This window comes from Lonchura striata, chromosome 1, assembly GCF_050655825.1.
Source record: "Lonchura striata isolate lonStrDom1 chromosome 1, ASM5065582v1, whole genome shotgun sequence".
NCBI lineage: Eukaryota > Metazoa > Chordata > Aves > Passeriformes > Estrildidae > Lonchura > Lonchura striata.
The window spans coordinates 116443338-116457955 of record NC_140703.1 but is presented as its reverse complement, the minus strand read 5'-3'; the positions used below and the strand labels follow the sequence as shown (position 1 = coordinate 116457955).

Here is a 14618-nt window from a genome sequence, read left to right as displayed (position 1 = left end):
GGGCGCGCCGGGGCGGCGGGAGCGGCGGCGCCGCGGCAGCAGCGGGATCGGAGCGGTGCGTGCGGGATCCGGGCATGGATACCGGGATGGAGGGATACAGGGATACAAGGACGGAGCGATACAGGAGGGACGGAGCGGTGGCCGCTCGGCCGCCTTACCCCGCGCCTCGCCCAGCCCGGAAGCCCCGGTTTGTGCCCGGCACCGTGAGCGCGCCCCGGGCCGCACACGCGGTGCCGTGAGCATCTCCGGGCTCTGGGAGCACCGGCACGGACGGCGTCCCCTTCTCCCCTTTGGCAGGATAATCCACGCGAGCGGCGAGCCCGCGGTTTTCCGGGATCGGGTGGCGGCGGAGGGGGGAGCCCGGGAGCTGCAGGGACGGGGCGGGGTGTTCGGCATCCCGGGATGCAGCCGTGATTCCGGGGGTGCAGCCGTGATTCCCGGGATCCAGCCGTGATTCCCGGGGGTGCAGCCGTGATTCCCGGGATGCAGCCGTGATTCCCGGGGGTGCAGCCGTGATTCCCGGGATGCAGCCGTGATTCCCGGGGGTGCAGCCGTAATCCCGGGGGTGCAGCCGTGATCCCGGGGATGCAGCCGTGATTCCCGGGGGTGCAGCCTTGATTCCCGGGGGTGCAGCCGTGATCCCGGGGATGCAGTCCGGGATGCAGCCGTGATTCCCGGGGGTGCAGCCGTGATTCCCGGGGGTGCAGCCGTGATTCCCGGGATGCAGCCGTGATTCCCGGGATGCAGTCCGGGATGCAGTCGTGATTCCCGGGATGCAGTCCGGGATGCAGCCGTGATCCCGGGGATGCAGTCCGGGATGCAGCCGTGATTCCCGGGGGTGCAGCCGTGATTCCCGGGGGTGCAGCCGTGATTCCCGGGGGTGCAGCCGTGATTCCCGGGATGCAGCCGTGATTCCCGGGATGCAGCCGTGATTCCCGGGATGCAGCCGTGATTCCCGGGATGCAGTCCGGGATGCAGTCGTGATTCCCGGGATGCAGTCCGGGATGCAGTCGTGATTCCCGGGGGTGCAGCCGTGATTCCCGGGATGCAGCCGTGATTCCCGGGATGCAGCCGTGATTCCCGGGATGCAGCCGTGATTCCCGGGATGCAGTCCGGGATGCAGTCGTGATTCCCGGGGGTGCAGCCGTGATTCCCGGGATGCAGCCGTGATTCCCGGGATGCAGCCGTGATTCCCGGGATGCAGCCGTGATTCCCGGGATGCAGTCCGGGATGCAGTCGTGATTCCCGGGATGCAGTCCGGGATGCAGTCGTGATTCCCGGGGGTGCAGCCGTGATTCCCGGGATGCAGCCGTGATTCCCGGGGATGCAGCCGTGATCCCGGGGGTGCAGCCGTGATTCCCGGGATGCAGCCGCGATCCCGGGGATGCAGCCGTGATTCCCGGGGATGCAGCCCGGGATGCAGCCGTGATTCCCGGGATGCAGCCGTGATCCTGGGGGTGCAGCCGTGATCCCGGGGGTGCAGCCGTGATTCCCGGGATGCAGCCGTGATTCCTGGGATGCAGCCCGGGATGCAGCCGTGATCTCCGGGATGCAGCCGTGGGGCAGGGCCCGGGCTCCTGTCGCGGTGTAGATCAGAGTCAGTCGCTGCCTGAGCTTCCAGCCGGGTTTAGGATGGCTTGCTCAGCGTTAAGCTGAACTTGCCCAGAGTTTAACAAGAGCAGCAGAGTGAGCTTTAGCGCCGTGGCTGTTGGAAGTGTGGCCCAGCTCCTGAGTTTGTCTCTCTGGTGTGTTTTCACCCTCCTTTTCTCCCAGGGTGATGTGCCATGGCTGGTCCTCTGTCCACCTTTGTAGCGGCTCTTTTTGGAGGTGGTCCGGCCTCCTTGGATCTGGTAAGAGGGGTTGGAGCTTGATGGGAAACTTGCAGGATGTTCCAGGGGAGTTTTTACCTGGATCTGGCCCTGGCACAGGGTGCCCAGAGCAGCTGGGGCTGCCCCTGGATCCCTGGCAGGTTGGACACTGGCCTTGGAGCAGCCTGGGACAGTGGGAGGTGTCCCTGCCGTGGCAGGGCTTGAGTGGGATGATGTTTGAGGTCCCTCCCATCCCAGATCATTCTGGGATTCTCTGATCACATCTCCAGAGTGATTCCCAGTGTTCATGAACTCAAGCTGTGTACAGGTACCTCACGCTGGCCATGATTCCCTTCCAAAAACCCCAAACTGGGGCAGAGCCAGAGCTGGTGTCCCCTGTGAGCAGGGGGGGACTGCTGGGACAGCTCCTGCCAGCACAGCTTGCCCAACCTCTTGGTCCTGTGGCCATTCCTGGGCTGCTTCAGCTCAGCCTGGCAATCAGCCCCTGCAGGGCAATCAGATCTGTATTCCTGGGATTTCAGCTCTGGCTCCTGGGATTTCAGCTCTGGGTTTTGGGATTTCAGCTCTGGGTTCTGGGATTTCAGCTCTGGTTTTTGGGATTTCAGCTCTGGGTTTTGGGATTTCAGCTCTGTATTCCTGGGATTTCAGCTCTGGGTTTTGGGATTTCAGCTCTGGGCTCCTGGGATTTCAGCTCTGGGTTTTGGGATTTCAGCTCTGGCTCCTGGGATTTCAGCTCTGGGCTCCTGTGATTTCAGCTCTGTATTCCTGGGATTTCAGCTCTGGGTTTTGGGATTTCAGCTCTGTATTCCTGGGATTTCAGCTCTGGGTTTTGGGATTTCAGCTCTGGCTCCTGGGATTTCAGCTCTGTATTCCTGGGATTTCAGCTCTGGGCTCCTGGGATTTCAGCTCTGGCTCCTGGGATTTCAGCTCTGGGTTCTGGGATTTCAGCTCTGGCTCCTGGGATTTCAGCTCTGGGTTTTGGGATTTCAGCTCTGTATTCCTGGGATTTCAGCTCTGGCTCCTGGGATTTCAGCTCTGGGCTCCTGCGAGTTCAGCTCTGGGCTCCTGGGATTTCAGCTCTGTATTCCTGGGATTTCAGCTCTGGCTCCTGGGATTTCAGCTCTGTATTCCTGGGATTTCAGCTCTGTATTCCTGGGATTTCAGCTCTGGCTCCTGGGATTTCAGCTCTGTATTCCTGGGATTTCAGCTCTGGGTTCTGGGATTTCAGCTCTGTATTCCTGGGATTTCAGCTCTGTATTCCTGGGATTTCAGCTCTGGGTTCTGGGATTTCAGCTCTGAGTTCTGGGATTTCAGCTCTGTATTCCTGGGATTTCAGCTCTGTATTCCTGGGATTTCAGCTCTGTATTCCTGGGATTTCAGCTCTGTATTCCTAGGATTTCAGCTCTGTATTCCTGGGATTTCAGCTCTGGCTCCTGGGATTTCAGCTCTTGGCTCCTGGGATTTCAGCTCTGTATTCCTGGGATTTCAGCTCTGGCTCCTGGGATTTCAGCTCTGTATTCCTGGGATTTCAGCTCTGGCTCCTGGGATTTCAGCTCTGTATTCCTGGGATTTCAGCTCTGGCTCCTGGGATTTCAGCTCTGTATTCCTGGGATTTCAGCTCTGTATTCCTGGGATTTCAGCTCTGGGCTCCTGGGATTTCAGCTCTGTATTCCTGGGATTTCAGCTCTTGGCTCCTGGGATTTCAGCTCTGGGTCCTGGGATTTCAGCTCTGGCTCCTGGGATTTCAGCTCTGGGTTCTGGGATTTCAGCTCTGGGTTTTGGGATTTCAGCTCTGTATTCCTGGGATTTCAGCTCTGGCTCCTGGGATTTCAGCTCTGTATTCCTGGGATTTCAGCTCTGGCTCCTGGGATTTCAGCTCTGGGTTCTGGGATTTCAGCTCTGTATTCCTGGGATTTCAGCTCTGTATTCCTGGGATTTCAGCTCTGTATTCCTGGGATTTCAGCTCTGGGTTCTGGGATTTCAGCTCTGGGTTCTGGGATTTCAGCTCTGGGTTCTGGGATTTCAGCTCTGTATTCCTGGGATTTCAGCTCTGTATTCCTGGGATTTCAGCTCTGTATTCCTGGGATTTCAGCTCTGGGTTCTGGGATTTCAGCTCTGAGTTCTGGGATTTCAGCTCTGTATTCCTGGGATTTCAGCTCTGTATTCCTGGGATTTCAGCTCTGTATTCCTGGGATTTCAGCTCTGTATTCCTAGGATTTCAGCTCTGTATTCCTGGGATTTCAGCTCTGGCTCCTGGGATTTCAGCTCTTGGCTCCTGGGATTTCAGCTCTGTATTCCTGGGATTTCAGCTCTGGCTCCTGGGATTTCAGCTCTGTATTCCTGGGATTTCAGCTCTGGCTCCTGGGATTTCAGCTCTGTATTCCTGGGATTTCAGCTCTGGCTCCTGGGATTTCAGCTCTGTATTCCTGGGATTTCAGCTCTGTATTCCTGGGATTTCAGCTCTGGGCTCCTGGGATTTCAGCTCTGTATTCCTGGGATTTCAGCTCTTGGCTCCTGGGATTTCAGCTCTGGGTCCTGGGATTTCAGCTCTGGCTCCTGGGATTTCAGCTCTGGGTTCTGGGATTTCAGCTCTGGGTTTTGGGATTTCAGCTCTGTATTCCTGGGATTTCAGCTCTGGCTCCTGGGATTTCAGCTCTGTATTCCTGGGATTTCAGCTCTGGCTCCTGGGATTTCAGCTCTGGGTTCTGGGATTTCAGCTCTGTATTCCTGGGATTTCAGCTCTGTATTCCTGGGATTTCAGCTCTGTATTCCTGGGATTTCAGCTCTGGGTTCTGGGATTTCAGCTCTGGGTTCTGGGATTTCAGCTCTGGGTTCTGGGATTTCAGCTCTGTATTCCTGGGATTTCAGCTCTGTATTCCTGGGATTTCAGCTCTGGGTTCTGGGATTTCAGCTCTGGCTCCTGGGATTTCAGCTCTGGGTTCTGGGATTTCAGCTCTGTATTCCTGGGATTTCAGCTCTATTCCTGGGATTTCAGCTCTGGGCTCCTGGGATTTCAGCTCTGTATTCCTGGGATTTCAGCTCTGCATTCCTGGGATTTCAGCTCTGTATTCCTGGGATTTCAGCTCTGGGCTCCTGGGATTTCAGCTCTGGGCTCCTGGGATTTCAGCTCTGGGCTCCTGGGATTTCAGCTCTGGGTTCTGGGATTTCAGCTCTGTATTCCTGGGATTTCAGCTCTATTCCTGGGATTTCAGCTCTGGGCTCCTGGGATTTCAGCTCTGTATTCCTGGGATTTCAGCTCTGTATTCCTGGGATTTCAGCTCTGTATTCCTGGGATTTCAGCTCTGGGTTCTGGGATTTCAGCTCTGGGTTCTGGGATTTCAGCTCTGTATTCCTGGGATTTCAGCTCTGGGTCCTGGGATTTCAGCTCTGGGTTCTGGGATTTCAGCTCTCAGTTTTGGGATTTCAGCTCTTCCCTGTGGGATTTCAGCTCTTCCGTGTTTGCTTTTTGGCTGTGCAGTGTACTAAATGGTAAATATGTAAATATATACCTATAAATATGTAAATTATGTGTTTATCTTTAGTGTCGTGAAACATTTGGACATGTTGTGCCGCCTCGTCCTAAACCAGGTATTGAAACTAAACCAATATTCTTCCATTTCTTGGATCTTTGGATTACTATTTCATTTTATTTTTCCTTATGTTGCTTGAAAATTGGTTTATTATTATTTTTTAGCAGAAGCATTGTTATATTCTGTTACCCTGGAACAATTATCATCTATTTCCTAATATAACTTAAATATTCAGTAATATTTACATAAATGCAGGCAATTAATGCTGTGAGGATGGAGATTCAAAGCTGGAGGTTTTAGCTGTGTGGGTCTAAAGAAAACTTCCAGTTCTTGTTTTTTTTTTTCTTTTTTTTTTCTTTTGTTTTTTTTGGTGTTTTTTTTTTTTTTTTTTTGGCAGGGAGGGTTTTTGCAGTAATAATTAAACAAAAATTCTCAGTTGCAGAAAAGCAGGTGGCTCAAATTCAAAATTGTATTTTCTGCACAGCCCTCTAATTGGTGGGAATAAGCAGATGAACAGCTGTGGAAGAGATTTTTTTTTTGTGGATTTTTTTTGTGCAATTTTTTGGTGATTTTTTTTTTTGGTTGTATTTTTGAGTGCTTTTTTTTGGTTGTATTTTTGTGTATTTTCAGACTCTCAAGTGATGTTGCTCTGCCCTGAGAGTACCTGAACCCACCTCAATAAACTGAATTTCCCTTTTCATTTCCTGCAGAGCACCTGTAGCCACCTCAATTACCCCATTTAATTTTTAATTCCCATCCCTCCCTCCCTGTTCCATCCAAATTCTGGGAAGTGCAGGATGCTTTTGGGGACAAACCCTGCTCTTTTTGTGCCCTCTTGCCCTGGTTAATTCAATTATTCTTGTCCAGAATAATTCATGGATACAGGTGGAAGAGGCTGCTGTTTTCCCTGGAAAAGAACATTCCCTTCCAGCCCAGCAAGGAGAGGCTGCATTTCTCCATTTTTATCTTATTATTTATTTAGTTCAGAATATTTATTTATTATTTATCCATTCAGAACACAGGAATGCCAAACCTTCCAGCATTTCTCTGTCCATAATTCCATAAAAATCCCCTCTGAAAAACCCCCTCCATGACCAGGTGAGTTCAGAGGGTTCAGATTCCCTTGCTTTGCTTTGTCAGGAATAGAGGCTGGAATCATCCTGGATTTTAAATATTGGGACCTTGGAATGCCTGAAATAATCCTTTATTTTAAGATTTACTGTCACTTAGGAATGCCTGAAATAATGACTGATTTTAATATTTATTGACACTTTGGAATGCCTGAATTAATCCTTTATTTTAACGTTTCCTGGCACTTTGGAATGCCTGAATTGTGCCCTGTAATTCCCATTTTTTCCCCCCTTGCAGAAGTTGATATCTGTGAGGTGTGGTGCAGTCAGCCTGTGGAAAAATTAAGGGAATTTTGCAATGTGATCAAAATCAGGATTTTTTGGGCTGTGCTCTACACCAAGGAAAGCACTTCCTTTGTGGATAAATCTTGGTGAGTATCCACATTTTCCAAGGGGGTTCCCCTCCAAATCTTCCCACTTTTCCTTTTTCCTGTGAAAATTCCTTGGGTGCTTCCAGTAAGGCTCCAACTGGTGCAGAAATGTTGGAGTTGGTTGAGGTCAGAAGTTCTTGAATCCACAGGAAAAAAAAAAAAAAAAGTTAAGATTAATTTCCTGAAGTTTGGAATCTTTGGGAGTGTGGGAAGCTGAAATTTGGGGGGTATTTCAGGATTTTTGTAGATGCTGACATTTCAAAAACAGCCAAACCTTTCCAGCTCTTCTTTTTTTAATTATTGTTATTTTTCTCCTTCCTCTTCTGAGTGGCTGGACGTGAATTTTTAAACATTCTCAGATCTACTTCCTCTGAATTTTCATAAATAAGAGCCTGTAACAGCTTGGTGTTTGTCTAAATAAATAATAATTCATTCTGTTTTCCAACAGTTTGCTGTTCCTGGACTGGAACGTGAAGAAAATCTGTGAGTTCCATGTTATGGAAGACATTGCTGATTTAATTAAAAAAGTTGTTGTAAGTCCTGGATTTTAAATTACAAATTCCTAATTTTTCAAAGAAATGTTAATTAAATCTGTCCCTTAAGCATCTCAGGGTTATATCCTGAATTAGACTTTTCCTTTTGCTGAAGTGAAGACATAATTATCAATTATTTGATAATTGAGTTGGAGCTTTCCAGAAAGAATTTGTGGCCTAGGCTTTATTCCAGATGGGATAATTTAGGAAATATTTACAGTCAGAAATAAAGTTGGTGGATGAATGACTTAAATAATTTTTTTTTCCCCTCATTCAACAAATGATATTTTAAATTTGGTGTTGCTGACTTAGAAACAGAACAGTGGAGAGGAGGACGTGAGGAATTTGTTCCATTTGTTGTGGGGTTTATTTTAAATTTAGCTAATAAAACATTTCTTACTTCATTTATTTAAATTGCATGCTCAACCTCAAGCTACATATTTGATTTTTTTAAATTTAGGTAGATTTTATTTTATAAATATAGGTCTGACATACTATTTAATTTTATTGTCTGGGTTGTACATCCAGGAATAAAGTGGATTAGGAGGAGCAGATTTTGGGATGTCTCAGCTGGTTTTTGGGATTTTGGCAGCTGCAGAAGGGCTCAAAAGGGCAGAATTTCCTCAGCAGATCTCACAGCATCCAGGAATTCTCTCTTCCCATGCCAGCATTTATTTTGCAACAAAAATAACAAAAAACAAAAATCACAAAACCAAAAATGCAGCTGCCCCAGGGATGGTGAATTCCAGCAGACCAGGAAATGTCACTGAGCTGCACCTGAGCAGACAGAAATTCAGATTATCTCCTCTCAGTAACTGATTTTTAAAATTTTTTTTAAATTTTTTTTTGTATTCTTGTTCCAGAACATCCCACATTTCATCGGTGGCATCCTGAGGCTTGGCAGCGGGATAGAAACTGTGAGTTTCTGGAATTGTTCTGGAGATTCCCTGGAATTCCTCAGCCTCAAGGGCCTGAGCTGGGAAATCTCCTGCTCCATCTTTTGATTTCCAAAATTGAATTTCTGCTGGAACTGAACTAGTTTTTCTTGCTTTGGAAACTGTAAACTTGGGGCTGTGAAGATCCTGAATTTCCCTGTGTTTAATCTCTTTTTTCCCACTTGGAAACAACAGCATCAATAGAATAACACCAATAAAATAACACCAGTAAAATAACACCAAATAACATAAATAAAATAACATAAATAACATCACTATAAAAACATCAATATAACATCAATAACACCATATATAATAATATTATTATTAATAATAATACGTTATTATTATCAATATCCTTTAAGTCTAATCCTTCTTTTCTTTTAACTACATTAGTTACATAAGTAGAATTTATCATGAAATTGAAAAATAGTTAAAATAAATCCATTTAAAAGAGTTAAAATAAATGAATTAAAATAAATCCATTTAAAAGAGTTAAATGAATTTAAAATAGTTAAAATAGTTATAAATAAATACATTTAAAGTAGTTAAAATGCTCTAGCTGCTACTGCTAATTTGATAATTTGAGGAGAACTTTTGATTGTTTGAATGTTTGATTCTGATGTTTTACTTGTTTTGTCTTAATATATTTGACACCCTGATTTTTGTGTTTTCTTAGAATTATCAGTAAATGCTGTTACAGTATTTAAAGGCACTTCACTTAATACAGGTTTTTCTCTGAAATTCAGTTTTGTCACAGTTGGTGATCTAGAAAATAAATAAAATAAACACCTAAAAAGTTTGACAATACAGTTTATAAAATCCTCTAATTTTTACGATACCTGATCAAAATAACTCTTTTATCAAGAGCAGATAAATCACTTTAAAATCTTTACCTACCATTAATAATAATCTTGATTTGGTTTTAATTATTATTTGAATTGTTACTTTTAACGGTATAAAGATTATTTTTAGACAGTGGTAGAATAAAAAAATGAATTCTATTATTAGTAAAGGATTTTTTTTTCAAAGTATTCTATTAAAATACGAGACTATACAATATATATTTTGTCCTAATACTATTAAAAAAGTAAAAATCCTGTACAACAGTGTTTGTTTTCTGGGGCCAAAGCTAAAATAAAAGCATTGAATTTAAAAACCACCATTGCAGGAGCAATAGGAAAACCAGAATAAACACAACTATGGATTCCCCAGCTGCTGTAATTTTGGGGATATTCATCTTCATAATGTGATTTTTTTAAATATTATTTTTCAACAGCCATAAGAAGAAGCTTCTAAATCAAATTTTTGGGGGTTTATATATATATTTTTAAATAATTTCAGTCATCACAGGGAAGTTTCTTAATCAAATTTGGGGTGGGGTGGTTATATTATTTATGTAATAATTTTTAAAAATAATTTCAGTCATCACAAGGAAGTTTTTAAATGAAATTTGAGGGTTTTTTATCATTTTTTAATCATTCTAATCATATTTTTCAAGCTTCTAAATGAAATTCTCCCGTTTGAATTCTTCCCAGCTGTAAGTCTGGTTTAATTTTGTGACAAAAATTAAATTAAATCTCCAGCTGTGCTGGAGATCTCCAAATATTTGTGAGGCTCCAACTGGTGCAGAAATGTTGGAGTTGGTTGAGGTCAGAAGTTCTTGAATCCACAGGAAAAAAAAAAAAATTAAAACTGATTTTCTGAAGTTTGGAATCTTTGGGAGTGTGGGAAGCTGAAATTTGGGGGGTATTTCAGGATTTTTGTAGATGCTGACATTTCAAAAGCAGCCAAACCTTTCCAGCTCTTCTTTTTTTAATTATTATTATTTTTCTCCTTCCTCCTCTGAAGGGCTGGACGTGAATTTTTAAACATTCTCAGCTCTAACCCCCCTAAACACTCATTTATTTGCTGTTTTTCTGTTTAAAAATCAGCTGAACAAAAGCAGAGACTCTTTTGCTTTGTCAATAAATGACTTTTTTTGGGTTTTTCTCTGTTTTTCCCAATTCCAACAGGGTTTCTTCCCCTTTGCAGAGGGCCTGAACTGGATCAGTTGTGTGGGGGATGACAACGTCCTGCAGAACCTGGAGGTGCTGGGGGATTATGGCAGGATCATCCTTGCAATGTTTTTTTCTGAGTGTGAGTATGGAAACTCCAAAAATCAGGGGGAAAAAAAAATCAAATTAAAAAAAAAAAATGCAGAAATCAGAAAAAAAAAAAAAAATCACTTTTTCCTCGTAGAAATTAGAAAAAAAAATCACTTTTTTCTCTTAGGAATCAGAAAAAAAAAAATCACTTTTTTCTCGTAGAAATCAGAAAAATATCACTTTTCTCTTAGAAATCAGAAAAATATCACTTTTCTCATAGAAGTCCAAAAAAAATCACTTATTCTTTTAGAAATCAGGAAAAAAAACCACTTTTTCTCTTAGAAATCATGATCTTAGAAATCAGAAAAAATCACTTTTTCTCTTAGAAAGCAGAAAAAAGTCACTTTTTCTCTAAGAAATCGGAGAAAATCACTTTTTCTCTTAGAAAACAGAAAAAAAATCACTTTTTTCTCGTAGAAATCAGAAAAAAATCACTTTTCTCATAGAAGTCAAAAAAAAAATCACTTATTCTTTTAGAAATCAGGAAAAAAACCCACTTTTTCTCTTAGAAATCATGAATCACTTTTTCCCTTAGAAATCAGAAAAAATTCGCTTTTTCTCTTAGAAATCATGAAAAAAATCACTTTTTCTCTTAGAAATAATGAAAAAAATCACATTTTTCTTAGAAATTAAAAAATTCACTTTTTCTCTTAGAAATCAAAAAAATCACTTTTCTCATAGAAGTCCAAAAAAAAATTATCACTTATTTTTTTAGAAATCAGGAAGAAAAACCACTTTTCCTCTTAGAAATCATGAATCACTTTTTCTCTTAGAAATCAGAAAAAAATAGAAAGAAATCACTTTTTTTCTTAGAAATCAGAAAAAATTCGCTTTTTCTCTTAGAAATCATGAAAAAAAATCACTTTTTCTCATAGAAATCAGAAAAAAATCACATTTTTCTTAGAAATCAGAAAAATTCACTTTTTCTCTTAGAAATCAGAAAAAAATCACTTTTCTTATAGAAGTCAAAAAAAAAAATCACTTATTCTTTTAGAAATCAGGAAAAAAAAACACTTTTTCTCTTAGAAATCATGAATCACTTTTTCTCTTAGAAATCAGAAAAAAATAGAAAAAAATCACTTTTTCTCTTAGAAATAATGAAAAAAATCACTTTTTCTCATAGAAATCATAAAAAAATCACATTTTTCTTAGAAATCAGAAAAAATCACTTTTTCTTTTAGAAATCAGAAAAAAATCGCTTTTTCTCTTAGAAATCATGAATCAATTTCTCTCTTAGAAATCAGAAAAAAATAGAAAAAATCACATTATCACATTTTCTCTTAGAAATCATGAAAAAAATCACTTTTTTTTTAGAAATCAGAAAATAATCACTTTTTCTCTTAGAAATCAGGAAAAAGTCACTTTTTCTCTAAGAAATCGGAGAAAATCACTTTCTTTTAGAAATCAGAAAAAAGTCACTTTTTCTCTAAGAGATCGGAGAAAATCACTTTTTCTCTTAGAAATCAGAAAAAATTAGCTTTTTCTCTTAGAAATAATGAAAAAACCACTTTTTCTCTTAGAAATCAGAAAAAAACCACTTTTTCTCTTAGAAATCAGAAAAAAAATCACTTTTTCTCTTAGAAATAAGGAAAAAATCACTTCTAAAAATCAGAAAAAAATCACTTTTAGAAATCAGAAAAAAAAAAGACTTTTTCTCTTAGAAATAATGAAAAAATCACTTCTAAAAATCAGAAAAAAAAGACTTTTAGAAATCAGAAAAAAAATATCACTTTTTCTCTCAGAAATCAGAAAAAAAATCACTTTTTCTCTTAGAAATCCTGAAAAAAATCACTTTTTCTCTTAAAATTCCTGAAACAATTCCTGTTGTTATTTCCCTTCTGGGGCTTCTGGAGTAGGAAATAATTCATTTTTCTGCTCCTGGTGCTGAATTTATTGCAGATTTTGGGGGCAGGACGGGAATTTCAGTGGGCATTTCTCACCCTCTGTGTTCTCCCGAATTTTTTTGTCTCCAGGGAAACATTACATCACCAAGGTGGCACTGGAGGGTTGTGATTTGGTGGCAGAACTGAGAGATATGATCTGTGAGAGCTCCAGGAAGGTGAGATTTTAACTTTTTTTTTTGGGGGGGAGGGGTTCTGATTATTAAAAAAACCCACAACCCAATTATTTCAATTATTCAATTATTTCAGCAGCTTTTATTTATTATTATTTTGTTGTGAATATTTATTATTATTCCGACTATTTCAAAAGCTCGAGTGTTTCGTTCTGGCATTAAAAAAATCCCATTTACTGCATGAAATAATGATGTTTATGCTGTTGAATTAATTGAGTTTAGTGGATAAATAGTTTGTTTTTTCTCCCAGAAAAGTGAAGCCATGAAGCAGAAGGGAAATTCTGAATTTTCCCAGGGAGCCCTGGGCAGTGCCATCGTGTCCTACAACAAAGCCATTGAGCTTTGGTAAGAGCTGCTCTCAACTTCTTCACTTTCCTCCTCATTTGCTACAATTTTCCATCAGCCACTTTAATTAGAGGCCAAATCATACCTCATTTAATGATTAATAAATGATTTCTAAATGATTAATAAATTATATTTTTTAAAAAAGCCCTATAACCCGTTTTTATCCTATTTTTTGCTGGGTTTTTTTCCTGCTCCAAAAGTCCTTTTTGGGTGTCAAATAACCAAGTGGAAGAGGAGCAAAACCTGCAAGAAAATGAATTATTTGGTGTGGGCAACCAAGAGCAAGCACTGGGGGTGTTTGCCAATGTTTATCATTATTTATTATTATTTATCTATAGGGTGGAAAAGGAATAAAGAAGAAACCATATTTCCCTGCCTGCTCCTGGCAGCTCTCAGCCTTTATTTCCTTTTGAAATCTTGGTTTAATTTCATCCCTAAATTCATTTTCTGAGAGGCTCTGGAGACTTTCCTGGGCTCTGCAGAAGGGAGAAGGGGATGAAATGTGAATTTTTAGGGCATTTTTCCCCTTCCCTTGGCACGTCAGCAGGGTTGGTGTGCTCAGGAAAATGCTGATTTTACACCTCCCGTGTCCCTAAAATCCAGGAAAATTCCTAAAATCCCACTTTCCACAAAACCACCTTGTGCCAAGAATTGGATTTTTCACTTTGAGCACTGTAGCTTTACAATTATGCCCTGAAAAGGATCAGGATTTTTAATTTATTTACCCTCCCTTCTCTCTATACCAAGGTCTCAACTTAATCAATGAATTTCCAATATTTTGTGAATAAATCCATTTTTAATCCCCGTAAATGCCGCATGGCAGGAGAGGTTTTGGTCCTAAATTCAGGCTGATTTCAACTTTCTTGCAAAATTGTAGCAAGGGCACGAAGGGAAGAGCAGAATTTGGTAAAAAACCAGGAAATTCTGGGGCTGGTGGAGAACAGAGGGGGTCGTGTGATTTCCAGGAGCTGCAGAGCTGAGAATAATCTGAATTTATTGGAAATTGCATTCATGGCTCCCAGTCTTCCAAATGATCCCAAAATTATAATGGAATTATAATGATCCCAAAATTAGAAATTCCCAGTGCTTGGAAACCCATGGGGTTTTCTGGGTGGAGTTTTTGCAGGCAAATCTGGTGAAAATTCCATTTTTTTCTTCTTACAATTTCAAAACGGGAATAGCCATTGTGAACTCTGAGCTGCTTTTTAAGAGCAGGCTGAGAATAATCTGAATTTATTGGAAATTGCATTAATGGCCTCCAGTCTTCCAAATGATCCCAAAATTTCAATGAACATTCCCATTTTGGAAACCAATGGGGTTTTCTGGGTGGAGTTTTTGCAGGCAAATCTGGTGAAAATTCCATTTTTTCATCTCTTTACAATATCAAAACAGGAATAGCCATTATTAATTCTGAGCTGGTTTTTGGGAGCAAGCTGAGAATAATTAGAATTAATTGGAAATTGCTTTAATGCCCCCAGTCTTCCAAATAATCCCAAAATTACAATGAACATTCCCAGTGTTTGGAAACCCATGGGATTTTTTGGGTGGAGTTTTTGCAGGCAAATCTGGTGAAAATTCCATTTTCTCTTCTTTTTTCTCTTCTTTTTTCTCTTCTTTTTTTTTTCTCTTTTTTCTCTTTTTTCTCTTTTTTCTCTTTTTTCTCTTTTTTCTCTTTTTTCTCTTTTTTCTCTTTTCTTTCTTTTCTTTCTTTTCTTTCTTTCCTT

General features: G+C 41.4%; 1 protein-coding gene across 8 annotated transcripts in view; it reads left to right on the top strand.

Moving 5' to 3' along the window:
* The first annotated feature begins 9 nt into the window (after positions 1 to 9).
* The window catches only part of TTC3 (tetratricopeptide repeat domain 3), a 58619-nt gene continuing 44010 nt past the window's right edge, over positions 10 to 14618 (top strand). For all 8 annotated transcript variants that reach the window (XR_014957201.1, XM_085587151.1, XM_085587169.1 and 5 more), the window contains exons 1-9: positions 10 to 55; positions 1774 to 1850; positions 5372 to 5417; positions 6728 to 6860; positions 7309 to 7393; positions 8257 to 8310; positions 10344 to 10467; positions 12449 to 12534; positions 12800 to 12894. Coding sequence is in view for 7 of the 8 variants with exons in the window: in XM_085587151.1 (XP_085443277.1) it covers positions 1785 to 1850; positions 5372 to 5417; positions 6728 to 6860; positions 7309 to 7393; positions 8257 to 8310; positions 10344 to 10467; positions 12449 to 12534; positions 12800 to 12894 (689 nt within the window). In the remaining variant the exon portion in view is untranslated. The remainder of the gene's footprint in view (positions 56 to 1773; positions 1851 to 5371; positions 5418 to 6727; positions 6861 to 7308; positions 7394 to 8256; positions 8311 to 10343; positions 10468 to 12448; positions 12535 to 12799; positions 12895 to 14618) is intronic.